This window comes from Astatotilapia calliptera, chromosome 11 (genome assembly GCF_964374335.1).
Source record: "Astatotilapia calliptera chromosome 11, fAstCal68.1, whole genome shotgun sequence".
Lineage (NCBI taxonomy): Eukaryota > Metazoa > Chordata > Actinopteri > Cichliformes > Cichlidae > Astatotilapia > Astatotilapia calliptera.
The window spans coordinates 1031074-1056242 of NC_137432.1; the positions used below are offsets into that span (position 1 = coordinate 1031074).

Here is a 25169-nt window from a genome sequence, read left to right on the forward strand (position 1 = left end):
GCACTGAGCTGCTTTGTGCAACACTGACACGCTAGCTTCAGGTTGCTGTTGCAGCTTCCTGCTGCCATCTCCAATCACCACGGCGGTCTGGCAAGGAAGGAGCGGCTAGCAGGTCCCGCAGGCATGCAGCGTGGACGTTAGCTGGGCAACTTGGAGGCCAGTCAGTTAGAACAACAGACTTTTATTTGGCATTAACTGAAGACCATAAGATCACACAGCAAGGTCTCCACGGCTCTACGCATTCATACAAACATGTTCCAGGGTTAGGTGGTTCCTGCCGCCAGCCCGTTACAGTGGTGAGGTCTCTCTAAAACAGATGCACGGAGAGCAGCGTGCTGGACTGTAATGGCTGCCCCCGCCCTCACTGTAGGAGACTCCAACTACTACAGTAATATGACGACACCCCGTAGAGGTGCTATGCCATAATAAGGGTTGTTACATCACACACATCTGCCCCAGGGCACTACTGTAAAATAGGAGACACAACTGGCAGCTGTGCCAGTCAGACACCCTTAGCACTGCCCCGAACCAGGAAACAAACTCTGTCACGACAGGACTGTTTGAGTGAAAGGATAAATGAGCTCTCAAAATGACAGAGGGGGAGATGGCTCTCCTTTTAAGATGTGCCAGTGCCAGTTATGTTTCTGATTGCAATGGTTAAACTCAGCGATGAAAGTCATTCTTTCTTTGTGGCAGTTGGGATTTTAGAGCATGTTGATGCTCTGTCGATGATGGAGGGATGGTTCTTTCTTTCTTTGGATCTTGATTTCCTCTCCTTTGCCACACTGTTCCTCCTAAGGCGTGTAAATTGCTCACCCTGCCATGTTTTCCATGGTGTTGCTGTAGACAAGAGTTACTTTCCACCGATTTCCATAGAGAAATGGTTTCTGTTTAACGATGGCTACATCTAAAATACTTACAGTGTTTAAGTCACATGTCATTTCTACATCTTTCTCTTTGATCTGAGCCAGTTCACATTAGTGCTGTGGATTGTCTCTTCCTCCCACTGTGCCACAATCAGGGATACATGTGTTGTAGCAGCTGCTCCCCTTAACCTGTACAAAGTAGCTGACCTGAGATAATTATCTGGTAAAACTACAGTGAGCATTTGTAAAAATTTGAGTAATTTGTTGGGGTGTCGTTGGGAAAGATATAAAGCTGTTTCATTTGGGATGCAATCATAGACTCTTCCATGGATACGAGTATTGTGGGATTGTCTACAATGTAACCTTCCACGCAGGTTAGTGAATCTTTTTCTTTCTTTCAAGAAGGACGGAGTTGATGCTACAGTATCATTCAGGTAATCCACACACTTTGTTAGCGCTTCTGTGGATTATTCAACAGCTCTCGGTGGGAATTATTTACATTTTTGCATCTTTGGATTCCCATAAATGACTGAATATTGTTCTGAGTAAAATTCAAACTCACAGCGAGATCCACAGACATTTAATTTAGTGGATGACTTCTAAGCTCTTCATAGTTCTCTCAACATTCAAAAGCATCTGAGTCCACTAACAGTTTACATCCATGATCATAATCACCCCTCTAGTCTGCAGATTGGATTTCTTTATTTGACTCAGTTGAAGCATGAAGCTCAGCCCTGGCGAGCTATATTTTAGTCCTCTGCCTCTTTTATTTATGTTCTTTTGAGTAGTTGGATCTTCTAAGCAACTCGTTTCGCTGTTTTTGGTTTAAAGGGGAATTCAGGCCCAGGTTGTTTGCACATTGCTTTTTCATTCCAAGGATTTTCAAGGACTTCAGTACTTTTGTATTCATTTGACCATTTTGACATTTATTTTTAAGAAACAGCTTTCACAATTGTGACCAAAATGACACATTAAAAACATCAGAAACACATCACAGCAGGCAGCAGTGATGTGTAAAACAAACATGAGTGGGTCGTATGTGTGAGACAGTCAGCTTGTGTTACAATACAAAGCTGAGAATGTGAGGGTGCTTTGGTGATGAGGCTTCACGGTGTGCAGCGTCTCTCTAACGAGTCAACGCAAAGATGATGTGATGCTAGCATCATGTCCATGTGCTCAGTACCTTCTTGGTGCAGAAATGTTATATTTTCCGAGTTAATCTGCTTTAACAACAACAATGAAAATCATTTTTATTCTTTACTTAATTTAAACATGTTGTACATTCTGTTTTGTTTCTTCCAGAATTTTTATTAAAAAGTTTCACATTTTTACTTTCATAGTAAGTTGGATATTTTATCTTATGTTTGTGTGTACATTTATTCATTGTTTTGTATTTTCACAGTTGGTTTAATTATTTTAAACTAATATTTTTGGTTATTAAACAGGTAAGTTGGTGCATTCCTGAAGCCAGTGAATTCTGACAGTGTTGATGGTGAATCTTGCTGCTGACAAAATGTTTTCATAATGACTGTCACATTTTTAGTGCTGTTATATGGAAAATCTAAAAAGGTTTCCCATCACTGTTACTCTCAGCACTGCAGTATAATTGGTATATTTAATGTAAGGTAATAAAAAACGACCCTCTGCCTTCAGTTTATAGAACTGATAGGAGGCTTCATTGTGTTCTTTCCACAAGGAATAAATAGTAAACATGAAACACAAATGCAAAATTAATTGTGTCCTCTCTTGCATTAAGTTCTACAAAAACCATATGGTACTCTTAGCAGTTAATTTAGGAAACTTCTACTTTTTTAACCACCAAACACTGATTTTTTTTTTTTTACGATAAAATGTAATTTACGGAGTAAGTATTTTCCACACGCAGTGCACATTTGAAGCGCAAATATGTGACCGGACTGAAGCAGCCAGCTGCGCTGGGTCCACCAAGCTCAGTATTAATCCACTAAACACGGGGCTCTGCAGCAGCGAGGCCCCGCGATAGAAAATCCCTTCTTTAAATTCCTTTGGAAACCTCACTGTCACAGTTTGAGATTCAACTGCACACTGCTGCATGAAATGATACCTGCGGGAGAATAAAGACAAAGTAGCTCTTAGTACTTAATGAAGGCAATCTCCATCCCATTGTGATGCGCATTTATTCAGCCTCGTGGCATATAAGCAATCTACGGGATCAGGCTTACCGAGCCGGTATGTCCTGTGGTCACTGCCACAACCCCAAACTGTAAGGTGTAGGCATCTAAAGGATTGGAGCCTCAGTCTGAGCTGACAGTCGCCCCGCTGGGGGAAGCTGCAGACGGTGAGCCTTCAGTCCGGAGCGTCCCCCTGTTGCTTTAAGCAGTGCGTCCTGCCGTCCGACAGGAGGCGTGTCTCCCCCACGGCCGGAGCTCAGCGCTACCAGATGAGAGCGCGGGGGAAGCGACACGGTTCTTCCACAGAAACAAATCAACTTCTTTGTGCTGCTTTGATGACTCTTCTCTGCTCACGCTCTGTCTGAGGTAGGCACGCTTTTTTCTCCAAACTTTACACTTATTTCACGATCCTCTGGATTTGTTCAGGAACAGGTCAGGTCGTGTGGAAACAGATCAGACCCAGGTAGAAGCTTTTTCGCGTCGTTTTCCAACCTCCGCCGCTGACGCCTCAGGCGCGGTTTGAAGTTGGTCCGTGCACTTTATCCAGACACCTTTAGAAAGAACGATGTCCATGTCTCAAACACGGCTCGGATTTGTGCTTCAGAAACTCTGAAGGAAAGTGACCTCCCATGTTTATGCACGACCTCTGTGTAGAGACGCTTGTCACCTTACGACTACCTCCTCTTTCTCCTCGTTCTCGGCCTGGTGCTCTTACTGCTGTGGGCTCGTAAGACATTACAAGGGTCGTTAAATTTCCACCATGATCCACTTTATGAATGATCCGTAAATAACGTCTCTAGTTCGCGCGGTTTGATGGAAACTCAGGAGATGAGCCGCACATTTGAAACCCACAGTCCACAAGCGCATTAGCTGTAAATCAACTTTATCATCGGGCAGTGCTGCCGGTGGAGAGGCTCCTCTCATGCGCTCTTTACGCCCTTTCCAAATGCACAAAGGGACATTTGTTGACCTGTAAGTCTGTCTGTGAAAATAGGAGAGATCCGGATGAGTCTGTGTGCTGGTGCCAAGTGTGAGGTCATTTTTACCTGTACAGTCCAGCACTTCTCTACATTAGCTTGTAAAGCTGCCTCTTGTTTTTCTCCCGACCTTTGTGTCCAGCTTTTAACTCGAGGTTGTAATTTCCTTTTGATTTAGCAAACATAGTAACGTCCTGTGAAATCTGAGGATGAAATGACAAACAACGTTACAATCACAGCCAATAGTAATACAGCAGTAATATCAGTTATTTGGTGTGACAGGTGAGGTGTAATGGCCCTCACACAATATTCACCAGAATCGTTTTACATTTACCTTCTGCACACCCACCTGCATGTCTATAAATGGCGGGCACAGCAGTAGTTTTCTGTGTTGCCTACAAAAAATGATTGCAAATATGGAATCAGACGCTTAGGAGTAACAGGATAACCCTGACCCAAACTATGGATCATCAGTCCAAACAGAACATCTCTGCTAATTAAGGAGGCAAGCGAGCAGAGGAAGCTGGCATCATAACGGGAGCATATGTGAAAGCCAGTGATCTCCTGCTGAAGCCTCGGTGAAATCAAGCCTCTGTTCGTGGTGCTGAAACACACTCGGAGTATCTCCTGCTTTAACATACATTCTCTGTTCAGGTGCTGAAATAGCCGCAATGAAAAGCTGGATGTGAAACACAGGCGGTGTCTGCGCTGTGGAAAACTCAAAGCCAGACTAAAGTCCGTGGCCTAAACGTTAAAGCCCACGGAGAAAGTCCGTGTTAGCACTCCGTCATCATTACCTTATTTACCTTGTATTTTCAGTAGTTGGCAGCTGGGATTGGAGCGAATATATTTTTATTTAATGCATTTTAAATTATCCCCACTTCCGTACACCTTCGCCGCGTCTGCGTTTATAATCTATAAATTTCGGAAATTATGCAGCACATTAATATGATGACTGAAATTCTAACTGAAAATTTAGAAACAAATACATTTAGTTTTTTGGGGCTTTTTTGCCTAAAAATCCTGTGACTGTTGTTAAAATGTTAGCTGAGTATATTGTTTCATTTCTAAATGCCATCCGAGAGCGTTCCTGTCACACGGACTTCACCTTCAATAATTCTGTGCTGCTATAAAACGACAGTGCCTCCAGAGTCAGGCACGAAACAGGTGAAATGTAAATTTGATATCGAGGCTTGTGTCTAACAGGTTGCCCAGTCTCGGTCTGAGAAGAATGAATTTCAAAAAAGGAAAAGTAATTCCAAAGACAGAAGTCGAGTGCTGAAACACCGGCGCGCCGAGCGCAGCCTATTCATCACGCTGAGTTACAGTGACAGCTTTGCTTCACACATGGAGCCCACGCAGTCCGTGCTTGAATGACTTCGATCAAACACTGGCGATCATTTCGAATTCATGGCTTGGCTTTTATGGGGCTGTGCACGACGGTGTTCGGCCGACGCAGATTGAGCCGAACCGGAGAAACGTCAGCGCGGCGGCTGGCAAGCTGGCCGGGGATACAGCAGGGAAAGGAGTGCGGGAGGTATGGCACTTTGGGTAGGGGACACAGATCCAAGAGTGAAGTGTGAGCAGCCCCGTCCATCCTATGCGCTCGACGTCAGATGCTGTGCGGCAGTGCAGCGGGAGGAGCTCGGACTGGGGAGGCTGCTCAGACCGCTTCACTGTCTTTCACTCTCACTTTGTCACTTCGGTAACCCCCCACCCCTCCCCCCAGCCCCAACTCTCACCCTCTTCTATCTCTTCCTTTGTCTTTCAGTAAATGGATTTCCCCGCCTAGCATGGATGCCCCGACACCACCACCTCCACATTCACCATCCTTTTCCTCAGCTGAGGTCTTTTTCTTCTTGGCGCAGTGAGCTGGACTCGTACTGATTTTTCCCCTCTTGCCAAATGGATGTGGGAAAACCGCTGCTCAGCCCGCTGGTGAAGATCATGCCTTGATCTTACAGCTGCCTGAATTCACGTCGTTTGGGTTAAAGAGAAAACAATACAGAGGAATATACCGATCCAGGGATTTAAATCCAGCGCACCAAACAAGCACCATGAAGATCCCCCACCTGATATTTAAAGCCAGGCTCAGGTGCACCGTCAAGCTTCTACTGCTGCTAACACACTGTGTGGGGCTTTTACATGGGATGCCACATGTCCTGAGATTTGGTAAGCTGCTTCTTTTCTGTCTTCTGTTCAAAAGTTTCACTGCTGTGTTTTCACCCCATAAATGATGTTGCTCCATCCCCACCTGTTGGAGACTCGCTGTTTCTCCCTGTCCCTGCTCTGCTCTTCTGACTGTTATTTGCAGAGTACCAAGAAATTTGGCGTAAGGGTCGTGTGTTCAGAGAGTTGGCACAGACCTGCTGCACAGAACGAATTTATGAATGGCCCACAAGTTTAAGGGAGTGGGCAGTGTGTAACAAAATTACCAGCGTAAACATTCACAGATGTTAACAGGAGTGATGCGCTTATCCCACCCGTGTGTTTATGAGGTGATTTCAGGTGTGATGTACTGATGTGGTGATTTTTGTGAAATTACACTTATTATTTCTTTTATACAAAGAATAATATTCATACACTTTAACTCCGTGCTGACGCTCAGAAACACATCTGGATGCTTTAGAATACAACAAAGGAACCACATGTGGTTTTTCTAACACATTCATGCTAAATGATACGCAGGCAGGACATCTTCCAACCCCCATGATTTTGTAGCTGCATCATTTTATTACATTAAATTATATTCTCGAATTATTTTAAATACAAGTTGAATTGACTAATTTACAGACTTGAATGCGATGCTTGCAAAAGCTTAAAGCCACTGATTTCACCGAACAGTGTGGCTAAAATAGTGACGAAAATAATTGAACAAAGGTCAACTTTTTGTTGAATTTCATCCATCAGGTCACGGTGAGGAACAGACGTAAAGCCACATACAAACACAGACATACGCAGAATGCACAAAGTGTTTTAACATAAACGTGCTTCTTCTTAACAACATCACGCCGTTTATTCACTGAAAATAAATATAGTAAAAGGATCCTGTGTAATTAAAGCCACGGTGAACATTTCTTGAATTCATTAATAGGAAGTGATGAAGTGCAAATTGATTTTCTGCTGGTGGAGCTGTGTTGGATCTACACGACACACGTGAAGAGAACGAGGAGACTCTGGGCTCTTCGGTGTGTCTTTGCATTACGCTGACTGCCTCCCACACTTATTCAGTGCACATGTAGAGTGGACACAGAATGCCCCATTAGCACCACAGTCCTTTACTGCTCTGTGATTAACCGGCCTGTGGGACAGGTTGTTGCTTTTTTGCCACCCGCCGGCCACTTGTGTGTGCTCAGGAGGCATCAAGCTTTCATTACAGAATGCAATGGACCTGCTGAAACATTCAGTGTAAGCACTGCATCAAATATCCATTAGAGTCCTTTATCCTGGGACAACACAAATGTACATTAATATTAAGCATGCTGTTTGCAGATAGGTGGGCAAACTTGTAAAAAACACACTAAATAACCAGCCGTCAAAATCAAAGTTAAAGATGCTGCTGACGAACCGCAAAACATGCTTCCCCATGGTCCAGCTCATCAGCGTCTGTCAGTGGACACACTTCATATCCCTGCGTTTTGTGTTTGAGATTTGAATTTTCAGGCTCTGTGTCAGGAATGACGTCATGTTAGTCGCAAGACATATTGAGACTGTCACAGAAGACACAGGCCCAGTGATGACGACATGTAGAACTATAGGGGCCCATTAATTGCATTTTTTTCATGCATGTATTCCCTAAGGCTCAGTGCATACTGACGTTTTTCCCTTAGTCCTCCCATATAGTCAGATTTCACCAAATAGAGAGGTTAACCCTGCAAAAACTCAACTACAGTTACAGGTTTAATGCACCTTATTATCAAACAGCAAGGAAGACATGTGAAAGTCCAAAGTCCATACATGACAAAATTCTGGAATCACAGTGACTGTAAAGCATTAACAGTAATCATCATCATCAAATGATCCTCTCTGAGGATGATGCTGTTATTGCAGTCACCTTTGCTTGCAGCTTCTTTGTAAGTCACCCTGCATAGCTGCACACGTATATGTACATAGAGACGGGAAGAAACCTGGTGGTTAAAACAGAGCTAACTAAGATATCAAACAAGCAGATGAAATAAAACAGGTAACGGCAGGAACACAGTCCCAAGCAGGTACAGCTTGTGGGATGTTAGCAGGCTAGATTTCATGAACACGGTGGGTCAGATAACTCCTGAACACTCGGTATTACTCCACACTTCAGCCTATGTGAGCTGGAACAGCAGTTACAGCAAGTAGAAGCTCACAACCAATTCAGCACATTTAAGAGTCGTCACTGTTAGAAATACACTCCCAAAAAACCAATAGAGTAAAGCTGCCGCGGCTGGTGTGCCCGGCTCCTGGGAGAGCAAACAGACGTTACAGGAACACTGAGTTCTTATAAAACCTTTGAAACAGAACTTTTAAACGCTTAAAATTATTTTTATCCAGCTGAGCAGAGAACAGAGACATTACATCGCAGCGAGACTTTAAATGTGATCGTGTGTCTTTTGAAGACAGACACATGCTGACAGAAACCTCGTAACTGAATTTTCCCATGGCCCATTGAAGCTAAAGCCCGAGTCGGATCAGCTGGAAGCACTGACCCGTGATGACATGGGACCTAATATCTGTGTAACATTGACTCCAGCCTGCTGCCTCTGCTGAGATGTCCCAGAGTTTTGAGGAGATGTAATGCACACAGGTGAGGTCAAATTGGATTACCTGTGTGTGGAAGAAGTCACATTCAGGGGCACCTCACAGAAATACTGGGGCACTGTGTTTCATACGTTCACCTCCCGAGCTGGTGTTAGAAAGCAGACGGCTCTACCACTTAGAAAAAGCAACATTAACAGAGAAGTTTAGGTCGAAGAGGTGCTCCGACTATAGAAAGTTGTCAAAATAGAGCATTTTTCATCAGTCGTACAAAGATCCTCAAATCTGAAAGAAGCGAGTTGAAATTGGATTTCTGTACAGTAAAGTTTGCACCGTGCCTCTGTTATGTCTCCAGCATGGGTGTTGAGTATGTTGCATTGGCTGCACTGGTGAGCATTAGTATGAAGGTCAGTGTTTAATGGGCCATACAAGCTAAATGCTGCAGGTCAGGGCCAGACCTCACTCCCCGACAAGCCTGACTGTCAATAAGTGAACAGAAGAGTAGACCTGGCCTGGGCCTCACTCATTGCAAATAAAATGATTTGCAGAGAACCAAAAGATACTTGAAAGTAATGTACAGCAAAGTGTGCTGTGCAATATCGTGTCAGAACCAAACAAGCTAATTAATGTAGCGTTAGGTGTGTTTTTCCAGGAATATGACTGATCACAGATGTCACTCCAAAAGCATTAAACTGTGTTTGGATGCTCAGCTGAAGGATGGGATTTCTTCCTGTTTCTATAAAGGAGAATGGCAGTCATGGAGGCTGCACAGACAGCCAGGAACTACGTCAAACATTTGGACCACGAGCAGTAAATGAGCTGCTCTCTTTATGGCCCACCACGATATTTACTCTGCGGCAAATAAAGTCTGTCGAGCTGGTGGTAACAGATGGTAGAAGAAGAGAAAGTCTGATGACAAAGAGAGTTAACAGAAGTGAAAAGAGTCTGAGAGAGTCACACATAAGGAAATATGGTCGTCTCTACACGGTGATAACCTGAAAGACTTCACACCCGATCCCGAGGGTGTCGTTAGATGAGCAGTGAAAAGAGGACAATCGTTCTGAGCAGCCTCTTTATGGCCTTTGGACATGGAGACGATGGACAGGACAGGCTGGACCTAAACAGACCAAGCAGCTGTTGAACAAAACAAGCAGCTGTTTTGTTCAACAGCTGCTTGGTTTAAATCCACTGTGGTCGTGTCGAGGCCAAACACAGGAACAATCAAGTCCAAATATAAATGTTTCCTTTCTGTACTCAAATAAAGCTCAGTGCTGACGTCTGTGTGTCTTTATCATGAACACGTGTGTGTGTAGCTCTGATTGTGTGTCAGTGATTCAGTGTCTTGCCGTGACTTACAGGCTTTGTGTAGTGAGATGTAATCATGTGAGCCGAGTCTAAAGTGTGAAACAACGACAGCGTGTGATTTCTCTATTACTTCATTTTTTACGCACATGATTTTTTTTTAACATTAGCATCAGAGGAGGTCAGAGGTCAGTGAGACTGGAAAAGTGTGCCTTAAATACAAATGTATTATTATCATATGTAACAACCAGTGCTGCAATTTTTGGAATAATAAGAAAATAAATATACATTTCAATAAACCTACAAAGTGAATCTTTCAAATGTGGTCAACGTATGTTTTTCTAAATTTAGAGTCTGTGAAAATATGTGTTACCAAAACACATGAGTCACATGTATGGATTTGGAAAGAAAAGCGTCTGGACTTCTTTAAGTTACTTGAAGACGTTTCACCTCTCATCCGAGAAGCTTCTTCAGTTCTAAGGTCAAATGGTGGAGAGTCCCAGATATAAACCTAGTGGGAGTATCCCCCCACAGAGGGACAAAAGGACCCCTGATGATCCTCTAATCACCTGAGCCAAGGTGTGAAACTGGGTGTGGGTCCCAATCAGCCAGAGTTTCGGGTGTGTTCATTGTGAAACCTGGCCCCACCTTATCATGTGAATTCCTGAGGTCAGATGGCCCAGGATGTGAGTGGGCGTTAAGGTGTCTGGGGAGGGATCTCAAAACTGGATTATAGATGGCAGAGAGTTGGTGTCGTAAACCAAACCTCTTTCAAACCATCTGTTCTCTCTGTCCAAAATGTGAACGTTGGCATCCTCGAAAGAGTGTCCTTTATCCTTAAGATGCAGATAGACTGCTGAGTCTTGTCCCGTGGAGGTGGCTCTTCTGTGCCATGCGCTTTAAAATAGCCAAGAGCCTTTGAGCTCACCCAAAACCTCGGCTGATTGTGATTACACCAATTTTCATGCCTTGGCTCATGTGATTAGGGTAGAGGATCATCAGAGGGTCCATTGTCCCTCTTTGGGGGGAAACTCCCACTAGGTTTATATCTGGGACTCTCCACCATTTGACCTTAGAACTGAAGAAGCTTCTCGGATGAGAGGTGAAACGTCTTCAAGCAACTTAAAGAAGTCCAGACGCTTTTCTTTACAAGCTCCTTAGACTACGATGACCTGGATGACTGAGAACCTTCAGAGTCACATGTATGAATGAAAGTGCAGTCCAATAATAATAATGTGAGCAAACACAAACCACAAGGTCAAATTTATACGACAAAAACACGGAAAGTTAGAGCAACACTAGATGACTTTTTGTGACTATTTCATATAAAGCTGTGAGTAACTGGAGGAGTCCTGATGGAGCTTGGTTCTGCCTCTGAAACGTGTTTATTTTTGCGTATCTTTTCCATCTGCTTCTGGTTAAAAAGCTCATTCACAGAGTTTCCTCACTGGCACAGCTACCTCACCGGAAAAGTTTGAGTCATGAAATTTGCATTTTGAGATACTTATCTCACAATTTTGAATTCTGGATGACAAAACAAAATGTCAGTAATTGTGATCAGGAAGCTTCTACTCAGTCCCAGGAGTTTATGACATAGCAACATGTTCTCTGGTTATTCGTGTTTAGACACAGGAATTGTAACTTTCACTGAAATGTAAATGTAATTTATTAACTTCAAATTTAAAGATACCTAATTATTAATCTGAAATTTCAAGTTATCAGTGGTATTTTACTCAGGCGGGGAAACGAGCTTCCATAGTTCCCAGATCCTAAAAGGAAACATAGTGGAGTTAAAATCCCGTGAAAATTGCTCAAAGGCAGAAAGGCCGTCGAGTATTACACACACACACACACACACACACACACACACACACACACACACACACACACACACACACACACACACACACACACACACACACACTCAGAAAAGAGACAATATGATATAAGAGACTATGATGATTTTCATCTTTACTGTTTGGACGGCCACACTGGGATTGCTTGTACTGTTTACTGCGTGTGTTGTCACACTTTCTAAATTTGTGTCGCCACACGAGACACAACACTGCCAGCAAAACGCTGCAATGTATCCTCCTTGTGTTTTCATGGAAATGATGACATCAGCGATATTTCCTAGGCAACAGACCTGGTATACAGAAAATCCAATATAACACGAACATGAAGAGAGAGATAGATAATATCTATCTATCTATCTATCTATCTATCTATCTATCTATCTATCTATCTATCTATCTATCTATCTATCTATATATATATATATATATATATATATATATATATATATATATATATATATATATATATGTTTGTGTGTGTGTATCTATATAGCTATATATATATTAAAAAATTCCCCCCTCGCCCCTGCGGGCGGTTTATCCTTCAAGCTCGGGTCCTCTACCAGAGGCCTGGGAGCTTGAGGGTCCTGCGCAGTATCTTAGCTGTTCCCAGGACTGCACTCTTCTGGACAGAGATCTCCGATGTTATTCCCGGGATCTGCTGGAGCCACTCGCCTAGCTTGGGAGTCACCGCACCTAGTGCTCCGATTACCACGGGGACCACCGTTACCTTCACCCTCCACATCCTCTCGAGCTCTTCTCTGAGCCCTTGGTATTTCTCCAGCTTCTCGTGTTCCTTCTTCCTGATATTGCTGTCATTGGGAACCGCTACATCGATCACTACGGCCGTCTTCTTCTGTTTGTCTACCACCACTATGTCCGGTTGGTTAGCCACCACCATTTTGTCCGTCTGTATCTGGAAGTCCCACAGGATCTTAGCTCGGTCATTCTCCACCACCCTTGGGGGCATCTCCCATTTTGACCTCGGGACTTCCAGGTTATACTCGGCACAGATGTTCCTGTACACTATGCCGGCCACTTGGTTATGGCGTTCCATGTATGCCTTGCCTGCTAGCATCTTGCACCCTGCTGTTATGTGCTGGATTGTCTCTGGGGCATCTTTACACAGCCTGGGGTCTTGCCTGGTGTGATAGACTCCAGCCTCTATGGATCTTGTACTCAGAGCTTGTTCTTGTGCTGCCATGATTAGTGCCTCTGTGCTGTCTTTCAGTCCAGCTTTGTCCAGCCACTGGTAGGATTTCTGGATATCAGCCACCCCCTCTATCTGCCGGTGGTACATACCGTGCAGGGGCCTGTCCTTCCATGATGGTTCCTCGTCTCCCTCCTCTTTCTTGGGTTTCTGCTGCCTGAGGTATTCACTGAGCACTCGGTCAGTTGGGGCCATCTTCCCAATGTATTCTTGGATGTTCGTTGTCTCATCCTGGACTGTGGTGCTGACACTCACCAGTCCCCGGCCCCCTTCCTTCCGCTTAGCGTACAGCCTCAGGGTGCTGGACTTGGGGTGAAACCCTCCATGCATGGTAAGGAGCTTTCTTGTCTTTATGTCAGTGGCTTCTATCTCCTCCTTTGGCCAGCCTATTACCCCAGCAGGGTATATATATAAATAAGCATTGGGGATGCAGGTCTTATTGCTGTGTGTGTGTGTATTTTGAGGAGCCATATTTCAAGTCTACTCGAGCACTTACTTCACGCTAGCTGGTGAAGTAAGTGATGAAATCTTGAACATAATCAATAGTGATGATGGAAGAAAAAAGAAAGAAAATAAGGTCGAGGTTGAAAAATGAGGCAGGTTATGGATTTTGAATTGCACTCTAGTCAGACAGGATTACTGTACATCAAAGGAGATTGGATCATTTATATACAGTATTTGGCAGAACAGGCTCTGTGGTTTGAGTGTGATTATAATATGAATCCATGGAGCATGTTAAAGATTCAGCGGGGATTGTGATGAAACCCTCTGGGGCACAAAGCAGAACTCAGGGCAGACAGAGGACTGGGAAAAAGATTCAATTCATAAGGCAGAGGATGCTGTTTCAAGTGTCATTTGAGAATTAGTCAACCTTCCAGGAAAATGTTATGTTTGCTTTCTGTAACAGTAAAATGACAGTATCGATATGAATCTCATATCTATGTGTTCAGCACAAATGAGAGTCAGGCATGGTTAGCCTAGTTTAATACAAGAACTCAAAGAGAGGCTGGCACCAGATAATAAGCTTCTTTTTATATTCACGTCACACTAAAGAGGCATGACAGTTCAAAAGACTGACAAAATCCAGAAGCAATGAAATCCAAAACACAGGGAGCACAAATGAAGACTTGGGAAGATGAGGGGAACAAAGAATCACCAGGAAAAGGAATAACAGGGCACAGGTGAGTTCATTCAGGAAGGACCAGAGGAGGAAAGTCAAACCGGAAAAACACAAGAGGAGCCGAACGAAGGCGGAGAGTAAACCCACACAGGCAGAGCACTGAGATCTACAAATCTACAAAGTTAGCGTTGGAATAAAAACTGTTATGTGTTATTATCTGTCCAAGTTTCTAACCTTGAACCATGTGATAAACAGGAGCTAATTAGCTTAACCCTTGTGTGGTGTTCGTATTTTTGTTACTCAGCCAGTGTTCATGGGTCTGGTGGACCCGCTAGAGTTTTGGCTTTCCAAATTAACACTATCAAACAATTTTATGTTAAATTACTCAACAGATGTTTACTTCATCCCAATTACAAGACATATGAACAGCAAACATGGTTAATTTTTTCCCTTTACCTTTGTTAGATCACATTTATGAATTAATGTGCTTCTCGTTTTTCTTTTATATAAAATGTTATAAATAAATCAGTTATAATCAAGTGGAGTGAGTGGAAAGACACAACACATTTACACGTGAAAAAATAATTAATTGTTTAATTTTTCTTTTGAAAAAAACTGAACACGGGTCTCACAGACCCGAACACCATACAAGGGTTAAAGTTATCTGCCACAGTAATCGCCCTACAGCTAATTCAATTCAATTCAATTCAATTTTATTTATATAGCGCCAAATCACAACATAAGTCGCCTCAAGGCGCTTCATAGATACAGAGAAAAACCCAACAATCATATGACCCCCTATGAGCAAGCACTTTGGCAACAGTGGGAAGGAAAAACTCCCTTTTAACAGGAAGAAACCTCCGGCAAGCGAAGACACATCATATAAACCTGTTGACCAAAACGATCTTTTTGATTGATGGAGGCTTTTCACACACACTGGGTCATTCAGTAATAAAACAGAGACTTTGTCAGACGTCTTATCTATCAAGCACATCTTAGTGCATGCAGGCAGAAGCAGTTATTCCAAGCTTGCTTAGGACACACTGTATACACACAGACGCAATCATGGGGAAGACTGCTGACTCGACAGTTGTTCAGATGACATTCATTGGCATAAACCACCGAAGGTCATAGCTGACAAAGATGGCTGTTTGTAGAGGCGTATTAATAGAAAGCTGGAGTAGGAAAAGAAATACACAAGCATGAGACAAGGGTGCAGCCCTGAGGATATTGTCAGGAAAATTCTTGACGGTCCTTCCAGGTATTTGGGATAGTTTTCCAAGAAATGGACTCGGGGTCGCATCAAGAGCCACCATAAATGGGCTGCAACTATCACAGGCCTAACACGAAGGCACGTTTGAAATGCTGAAAACACAAGACGTTTCTCACCTGGACTGAGGATTTAGTTTTTGTGAAGATTGTTTTACGGTGATAGCAAATTTTGCAGCTCATTTGGAAAACAAGGTTGTAGTGGAAGAAGCTTCCAGGATGTTTGAGGTGCAGTGTGATGGTTTGGGTCCAAAGGTAACAGCCATCTAACATTTTTAGAGCACCTCCAAACTACTACTGTTTACTTTGCTCACAAACCTGTTACTGCACTTGGTGGCCAACAAACTCACCTGACTGGAATCCCATAGAGAACCAATGTTGTCCAGAGCTTCAGTCATACCTCAGCAGTGACACGCTGACCGCCTCCATGCCCGCTGCACTGATGGTGAGAGAGCCCTGACTCAGCAATGACTGTACAAACTTACCTGCTTCAGAGAAGTTGGACTTTTCTGTATTGTTAATTATTTTTTGATTTAGGAAAAAGCTGTCTGTCATTTTAATATGTTGTGTCATTGTTAATGACACACTGCGTCTCAGTGGGACTGTCTATGTGAAAGGTTCAATTAAAAAAACATTCTAATCATTTCAGAAACAGCTAGAATTCACAAAGATTACGAATAAGACAAAAGAAAATCCTCGAATTAGCATGTTTATATTTATTGACTGTAGAATATGTGAAGGTTTATATTCTAATTATTTAAGACATGCACTTACGTACCAAACTGCCGACCTTACTGAGATCAAACTGAGCAGTCAGGAACAAATAAGGAACAAATAAGGAATATGTTTTAACAGTGTAGCAGGTTTCTTTGCCTGTAACATTACTATATCATCAAACACACACACACACACACACACACACACACACACACACACACACACACACACACACACACACACACACACACACACACACACACACACACACACACACAGCAGATGAAAGCAGAGGTTGTGGGTGGAATCATCAGCATGAGTAATCTGTACAGTAAAAATGGGAGCTGTCATGTTTGGAAAGAGCCTCTCATTGTCTTTGTTCACAATCTTATAATCACTTTTCAATCATATTTAAACTACTGCAGTGATTTGAGTGAATGTGAAGCTGCGTTCAGTGTGCATGTGACCGCAGACACGGTGATATTTACTGGGAATGTGTTTGCTAGCTCGTACTGAGCAAACTCAATGAGAAGTGTTAGAAGTCAAGGTGAGCCAGAGCTAAGCTGTCATTTCATTTGTAAGTATGCTGGCTGAACTACTTTGACCTCAATCAGAGAAACTCATCTGATGTGATGGAACCACATTTTTCAAAGAACATACTTTTCATGCACTCGTGTCTGAGGAACAATTGCATGTTCAGGGCTGAGCTGTTTCACTTCCTGGGAGAGGGAAATCAGCTTTTTCTGCTATTAGTTATTAAAAGTCTACTTCATCATGAGCGCTGTTTGCATTTTGTAGTCTGTGCTCAAGGTGACAGATATGGGACATAACAAACTCCTCTCCTCCTTCCACAATATGAGAGAGCGTACACCTATACAAAACCAATAATGCTGAGCACAGAGCTTTTATATTTTTAGACTCAAATTCACTGCTGCTCTCCTTCAAGTGCCTTTGTGCTCATAATGAACACTGTGCTGTGCAAATGCGGTTTATGTATTACCATCTGCACTCCTTTCACCACTAAGTGCCCCTTCACTCAGAGCTGTATATATATATATATATATATATATATATATATATATATATATATATATATATATATATATATATATATATATATATATATATATATATGTATATATATATATATATATATATATGTCTGTTAAATGTGTGGCTGCATTTCTCAGCAACCCGACTACGAGTGAGCAGAAGCTGCTTTCTGACACTGCGATGAGGACACGAGGGTATCTTGTGTATGTTGCACAGCATTCAGTTTTGATTGTTGGATGTCATGCTGCAGTGATGGCAGGGTGATCGCTCCCAGTGGCTGTATAAATAAATAAAAGGAACCAATCCTTACTAAAAGACAAGAAATACACAGCTGTAGAGTGCAAGCATAGACTCTGTGCAGTAATGCAGGGAGACGTTTGCTTGTTGGCTGGTGACCCTCTCCTGATGACTGATGGTAGAAAATGAAATGCTGTCACTAAGGACACACGGTCTGTGTGTCGTCCACAGTCAGCTGTGAGCAGTGCTTTTAATGATAAAGTACCTCTCCATGCTCCGTTGGCCTATAAACTGTTCCATAATGGCGTTGTTAACATATTCCAAATGTTATCATCTGACACTAGTTCAAATGTTAGATTGTCAGTTATGTTGAATAAGTTTATGTGTTGTCAGGTCTTTGGTTCCATCTTCACACATCAGCCTGTGAGCTCGCTCAGGCAAACTTGAACTGTACTGTGTCATTCACACTGTTGTGTATCACTCCCCTCTTTAGACACACACTCCCACAATTTAGCATCCTATTTTTAGATGCAAAACCAAAAACAAACAACTCATCTCTATGAAATGTCATTATTGCTTTCTCAGCTTGTGCAGAACCTGTAGGCGACGCTTATTCATTACTTCCCAGTTTCTTGTCCCCAGAGCTGTGGGTGGTAATGACCCAGATGACAAACTGATGGAATAAATTGATCATTTCAAATCTGATAAAAGTGATTTGTCTGTTTTCATAATAACTGATCAAGGGGCAATGAAGTTCAAAATCCCAAGAATATCCTTTCCAAAGGTGGTTTCACGTATTGTGCCATCATCAGTCAGACTAATGATTGTACTGTGTTTCACTGAGTGACTTCTATGACAAGCCGTACCACAGCAACACGTCCTTTTACTTGTTCTTCCAGTTTACAATGATTTCATACTGAAACCTGCACTTTTACTGTACTCGTGTCTTATAAGGCTGAGAACCGTCATTACTTCTTTCCTGCCAAATATTTGTCTTTAAAATAAAGACAGCACTTGTCCTTTGTTACCAATGTAGGAGTTAAACCTTATTATGAACCTGTACTCTATTCATCTGCTGGGAATGATGGTACTGAAAGTAGAGCTGAAATCTATGAATAGCATTCTGACATGTGTCACCTGACACTCACGGTGAGTCAGTGCAGCATGGAGAGACGTACTGATGTTGACCTGTTGTCCCTCCATCCAAACAGGTTTTACTCCAGAGTGGCTCTCAGTGAAGATTCGATGTGGCTTAGCACCAGCCTTTCAAAGCACTTACTCACAGTGGGTGTGAGAGCCACAAGTAATGTGGCCTTTGGGAGCGGACAGGCACAATGGTGTGGGTGTGACCTCTCACTGCCACAGTGCACGGACCCGTTTAAGGATAGTCCACGGTGACAGTGAGAGGTTAAGATCCTCCAGAAGCTGATTGCTGCCCAGGACGAATACTGCAACATTTCCTGTGCAAACACTAAATGTTGTGTTGTCATTGGTTGTTTGTGTTGCTGTGCTGCTCCATTTCAAAGCAGGTGATTGAGCTTCACTGTTGCTATTGATAGCATCTATAGCTTATGTATAATGGGGTCCCCTCCCTGGAATGACTGTGAAGCTTCAGCCTGTAGTCTGTATCTGTGGTGGCTCTCCTCAGGCTGGACCTGGCAACGTGAAGGCCGACATTAGCATTTTAGTATTTATTTATTTATTGTCATTGTCAAGAACAATGAAATTGCGTTTGGGGCTTCCATACAACCCCCAAAAAAAGAAGAAAATAATAAATACCCCTTAAAACCCAAGTGTACATATTTAACCCAGTGTGACTCCAATGCAATAAGACAATCCTTAGCAATAATGTTCGTAGAAATTCAGACAAAGACCTGAGAAACATGACAAAATACAACAATGCAACCCATTCAATATTATTGTACTGTGAGATATGATATCAGATATGATAGTTATCTATTTAAGAAAGAGGGGGGGGGGGGGGCAGGAGGGGGAAGAGAATAAAGATATGATGCACCAATGCAGACCAGTTCATTGCTATTAAGAAGTTGGATATGGTTATTGTCCGTGAGAGGGGGGCAGAGAGTTCAGGAGCCTCACAGCCTGTGGATACAGGCTGTTGGCCAGTCTGGATGTTCTGGCCTGTATAGACCTGTACCTTCTCCCTGAGGGCAGCAGATGGAAAAGGTGGCGCGCAGGGTGATGTTGGTCCCGCAGGATACTGTGCACCCTCCTCAGACAGCGAGTGGGGAAGATATTACTGATCTCTGGCAGACTTGTTCCAATAATTCTGCCAGCTTCTTTCACCACCCGCTGGAGTGCTTGCTGATCGGCCTTGGTGCAGCTGGGGAACCACACTAGAAATCCATACGTCAGAACGCTGCTGATGGCACAGTTGTAGAAGTTCAACATCAGAGATCTGGGAATGTGTGCGCTCCGCAGTCTCCTCAGGTAGTAGAGGCGCTGTTGGGCCTTCCGTACAACTGAGGTGATATGGTTGCCCCAGGACAGGTCCTCGGTCACAGTTACCCCCAAGAATTTAAAACTGCTCACCCTCTCCACCGCCTCACTGCCAATGAAGAGAGGCAGATGGTTGTTATGACCCCTCTTCCGGAAATCTACAATGATCTCCTTGGTCTTTTTGGTGTTTAAGACCAAGTTATTGTCGTGGCACCATGACTCTAGTTGTTGCACCTCTGTCCTATAGTTTGTCTCATCATTGTTGGATATAAGTCCGAGCACTGTGGTGTCATCTGCAAACTTAACAATGAGATTGGACGCGCAGGAGGAAATACAGTCATGGGTGAAGAGAGTGTATAGCAGAGGGCTCAGAACACACCCCTGAGGGGCACCGGTGTTGACCACAAGGGTGGAAGAGGTGTTCTTACCCACTCTGACACTCTGTCTACGGTTAGTGAGGAAGTCCACAATCCAGTTGCACAGAGAGGAGTTAAGTCCCAGTTGGTGGAGTTTGGGACGGAGTTTGTATGGCCGGATGGTATTAAAAGCCGAGCTGTAGTCTACAAAGAGGAGCCGTGCATAGGTGTTCCTGTGTTCCAAGTGCTTCAGTAATGTGTGCAGCACTGTGGCGATCGCATCCTCGGTTGACCGGTTCTCCCTGTATGCAAACTGGTGCGAGTCCAGGGATGGTGGAAAAGCAGCTCTGATGTGTTTAATGACCAGTCTCTCCAGGCATTTGGCGGGAATGGGGGTGAGTGCCACAGGTCTGAAATCGTTCAGACATGTGACATTTGACTGTTTTGGGATGGGAACGATGGTTGCTGCTTTGAAACAGGATGGTACCAGTGAACAGGACAACGAGGTGTTATATATAGAGGTGAAGACGTCCGCCAGGTCCGCAGCACAGTCTTTTAGCACCCGGCCCAGCACTCCATCCGGCCCGGCCGCCTTCCTGGTGTTAATGCTCCGGAACACACGCCTCAGCTCATGAGTGCTCAGGACCGGAGCAGGGTCGGTTGAGGGGAGAGGGGACAGGACAGGGTCGGTGTTCTCCCTGTCAAAACGGGCATAAAAGAGATTTAGATCCTCAGCCAGAGTAGAACTGTCGGCTGAGGGTGATGGTGTTCTTCTTTTGTAGTCCGTGATAGCCCTGATGCCCTCCCAGACCTGCCTTGGGTTTGTGTTGTTCTCAAACCTGGCCTCGATACGCCTCCTGTGCTGCTGCTTGGCAGTCTTGATGCCTCTTCTCAGGTTGGCCCTGGCAGCACTGTATGCCTCCTGGTCCCCGGATTTGAAAGCGTTGTTCCTTGTTTGAATAAGTTGTTGAACTCCGTGTGTCATCCAGGGTGGATTATTAGGGAACACACGGAATCGTTTCCAAGTTGTTACATTGTCCACACAGAAACAGATGTAGTCCAAGACAGTCCCTGGAGCTCGTGGATTGTTTGAGAAGTATCACATGTGCTTAATAGTGACACTGTTATATGAAAAACAAGGCAGTGTAATCCTCGATGGCACACACACAGTTACAACAATGACAACCATGAACAGATCAAAGTGTGAGTGCTGTGATGAGTGTCTGTCTGTTTGTGCACCAGTTAGCATTAGAGTAAACACACAGCCCCTCCTCTGCTCTTTGCAGAGTCTGTGCTTCTGTCTCCACAGTGAGCTGTGCCGACCGGTAGAACAATAGTTTGTTGAGAATGCTAGTACAAAGCCAGGTTGATGATGATCCTTATTAAGGAGTGCCACGTGGATTTCTGTGCCACCATGATCAGCTGTACCTGGTTTGTATTCTGGCTCTGCAACCCTGCTTCTGCTTCGTGCGCTCCACCACCTCCCGTCTTCAGCTCATTGTGGTGATCACCTGTCCTGTGCAGTTTCTCCTCTGGGATGTGTTCGTATGAAAAGGTCAGATTTAAATCTACCACGCAGCAAGAAGCTCAAGTCTTTAGTAGTTCCTTAGTGTGGAGTGTGGTGCAGAGGTTTCTCATACAGGGCTATTTTCACCCTCTCAGAGTTAATTCTTTGTTGTGCTTGGACTTTTCTTTCAGTTTTCTTCAAGCAGGGTCAGAAGCCCTGCAAGGCTTTCTGCCAAACAGCATTCAGAGGGAGAAAGATCACTTTAAGTGTTTGCTGTGCACCTCACGCATCGCAGAGGACACAGGGTCTAGCAACCAAGTGAGTTCTGTACGAATGAACTTGCAGATCATGGATTTCAAGATGTAGGTGATATTCTAATGGACTGACAGACTGGAGCTTGTGTTCAAAGATTTAACACTCGTGAATTCATACATTTCCTTTAATGTGTGTGAAGAGTGCACGCTCTGTTAAAACGGCAGTTGTAACAAGTGTCACCCTGCAGCTTTTTGGCACTAAAAACGACGTGATTTTCACAGTGAATGTTGGGACTTACTATATACAACCAACTAGAAATGATCCATGTATGTACTGAATCAGAGTGCACCAAATGATTATCAGCTTTTGTCATTTGGTCAGAGGCCAAATCATCAGGAGCCTGCTCGAGTGGAAAATATTCCACAGTGTTCAGTGGGAACCAGCAGAGCCTCCTGAGGAGACACTGCATAAATGCGACATCTTCTTATTGGTCATGGTTACACTCCCACACATTGGCCCACAGGTCTAACACACCCAGGCCAACAATCAGGCGTACGCAAAGCAGGAACTTACTGTTCAATTCAATGTTATTTATACAGCACCAAATCACAACAACAGTCACCTCAAGGTGCTTTATATTGTAAGGTAGAGCCTCCGATAATACGCGTGCGGACTGTGGCCTTGATTTATATGTTTTTATATGTTATGTATATGTTATCTCTACTTTCTACTCTACGTGTAAATGCCCCCAATGCCACACTTAATGGCCAGCCATGAGGCTTCCATCAGATCTACTGGTCAAATCAGATTTGGGTCGATTAGAGGCTGTATGTAGGCCAAAGCCTCGACTGACCAGTGTTTATCCCCTTATTGGATATAGTTTAGTAATATTGTCAGAAGCCAGCCACCTGGATGACCAAGCCACTTTCTGTTAGTGGACACTTGATGCAGCAGTGTCCAGACTGTATGCACCTCCATCAGATTAGTTAAAATTAGTTGGCAGGAAAGAGAGAGGGCAAGCAACAGTTTGGAGTTGGTGGCAAGGTGTTTTTTTTCTGGGGTTTTTTGGTGCTCAGGTGCCTCATGACCAGCTCCTGCACGGCCTCTTAGATGGTTCTAGGCATGATAGGTTGGACCAGGCTGCTGCCGCCAATTGGGTTAGAGGATTTTTTTCCGGATCTGGGTTTGCCTGCATGCCTGGGTCTGGAGCACTTCACTTTGGATCCAACATGCCCTTGCAGTGAGACACAGCGGGCACCGATGCGGCATGAAAGAGTACTGTTGGCAGCTGTGCACACGTCTTAAATAAAGAAACGTGCTTTGCTACAGACTACCCAGTGAATGCACTACAGACACCTCTCAGAGTTGCTTCTTGACTTTTGCTGCACAAACTAGTGCGGCTGCTTGTGCTGCTCGGTCCCTGTGTGTATCTGCTGGTCCTAGCATGCTACTGCATAAATAAAGAATATGCAAATGTGCAGCAGCTGAGTCAATCAACTCCACCTGGCACTGTTCCCTGACCTACTGAACCCCACCCGTACTCTTACAGCTGCACTGAAACCACACTCTCCTCCCCACAGGGATGATCTGATATCCTCGTGTCGGTGTTGTTCCCACATCATCATAATAAATGTTTTTCCAGGTTCAACATTGCAAGTGACCAATCACATTGTTGTGACGTCCCCCTTTTGTGCCTTTGAAAAATACCGCCTTAAAAAATCTACTTCACTTGCGAGAAGAGAAACAGCGTCTGTCCGCCGATCCAGGACCTTGAATTCTTTGCATTTCAGGATACTTTCCTTCCATAAACGGTAAGCATTATACATATTGTCCTTACAGAGGCGCTTTCTCTTCTCGCAAGTGAAGTCGATTTTTTGAAGGCGTTTGCTTTTTCGAGGTCGCGGATGACGTCAGCAGAAGGTGATTGGTCACTTGCAATGTTGAACCTGGAACAACATTATTTGTGATGACGAGGGAACAACACCAACTTTGCATTGATGAAATGACAACTCTTTCAGGTATGTGAGGGCAATCATTTTCACTGAGGCAAGTGTTGCTGAGAAGGTTTTGAGTACTTAGCTGTTGGTGGTGATCACATGTATAACATGGTGAGTACAATGGACCCCTCTTAAGGCCCAGATAATAGTGCTAATACCCCAAATGTCCTCAGCTAAACTCGCTGGAACCACCCAGGTCTGGTCATTGCTGTTGTTGTTTTGCCTGTTCTTCTTTGCCATGTTTACTCTGTCTTCACATCTCTTCTTCTCCTTGGTATTTTTTCAGAGTACCAGAAAATGAAAAGCTTTAGCTGAATGACTTTATTTGCCTTTTTGCCGTTGGTCCGAATTATCAGTTTCCTTAAAATGAGTGTAGCAGTGGTGGCTTTGTGAGCAACACTGTCTTGGCCTACGGCCAACAGGCTGCTGGTAAATATATTTAAATCAGTGCTAAGCTGCTTAAAATGATTATAGTTCACTCATAGCTAGTTTATAGAAATTTGAAGCTATCCCAGGCTGCCAAACTCAGTTACATGGATAAAATAAATATAGCATTTATCATTTTACAGTTTCAGGTGAACAAAGCAGAGGCCGGTGAGCTTCTGTGACACACTGAGCCCCTGTCCACTGTGTCTGTTTCTCCCAGTTTAAAACACATGCCGCATTCTTCTTAAGCTCATGATACTGCCATGTTTATGGGTGGTTACTGTGATGCATTAAATCTTTACACTGCTTCATCGTGCCCTTGGCTTAAAATAGGAAGTCTCTGCAAATCAGTTATGTATATATCTGTAATTAGCTGAGATGCTGACTGAGGCTGAGCTGGAGGTGACCTAATATTGACCGAGACTTCCTGTTCCTGCTGTACCAGAACACGCCGAGGACATAAGTGACCAGATCCGTTCCCTGTGTCACTGCAGCAGTAATATGAGACACACGTCTCATGGAACTCATCTCTCCCTGTGATTTGTCCTACGCTTTAGTAACTGTGTCCTCAGAGCTGCATCCTTCTGCCACGTTGACTAATCACTGAAATATATTTACACTTTGCAGTTTTCTGCCTTTTGCAGACTCACCTGTGAAAAACACTTTGAGTGCTATATCAT

The 25169-nt window shown here is 43.8% G+C and overlaps 1 protein-coding gene across 2 annotated transcripts in view; it reads left to right on the forward strand.

Moving 5' to 3' along the window:
- Window positions 1-5607: 5607 nt before the first annotated feature.
- Window positions 5608-25169, forward strand: part of grik2 (glutamate receptor, ionotropic, kainate 2) — a 323504-nt gene continuing 303942 nt past the window's right edge. For both annotated transcript variants that reach the window (XM_026183896.2, XM_080308219.1), the window contains exon 1: window positions 5608-6165. In XM_026183896.2, coding sequence (XP_026039681.1) covers window positions 6051-6165 — 115 coding nt within the window. In that variant the 5' untranslated portion in view covers window positions 5608-6050. The remainder of the gene's footprint in view (window positions 6166-25169) is intronic.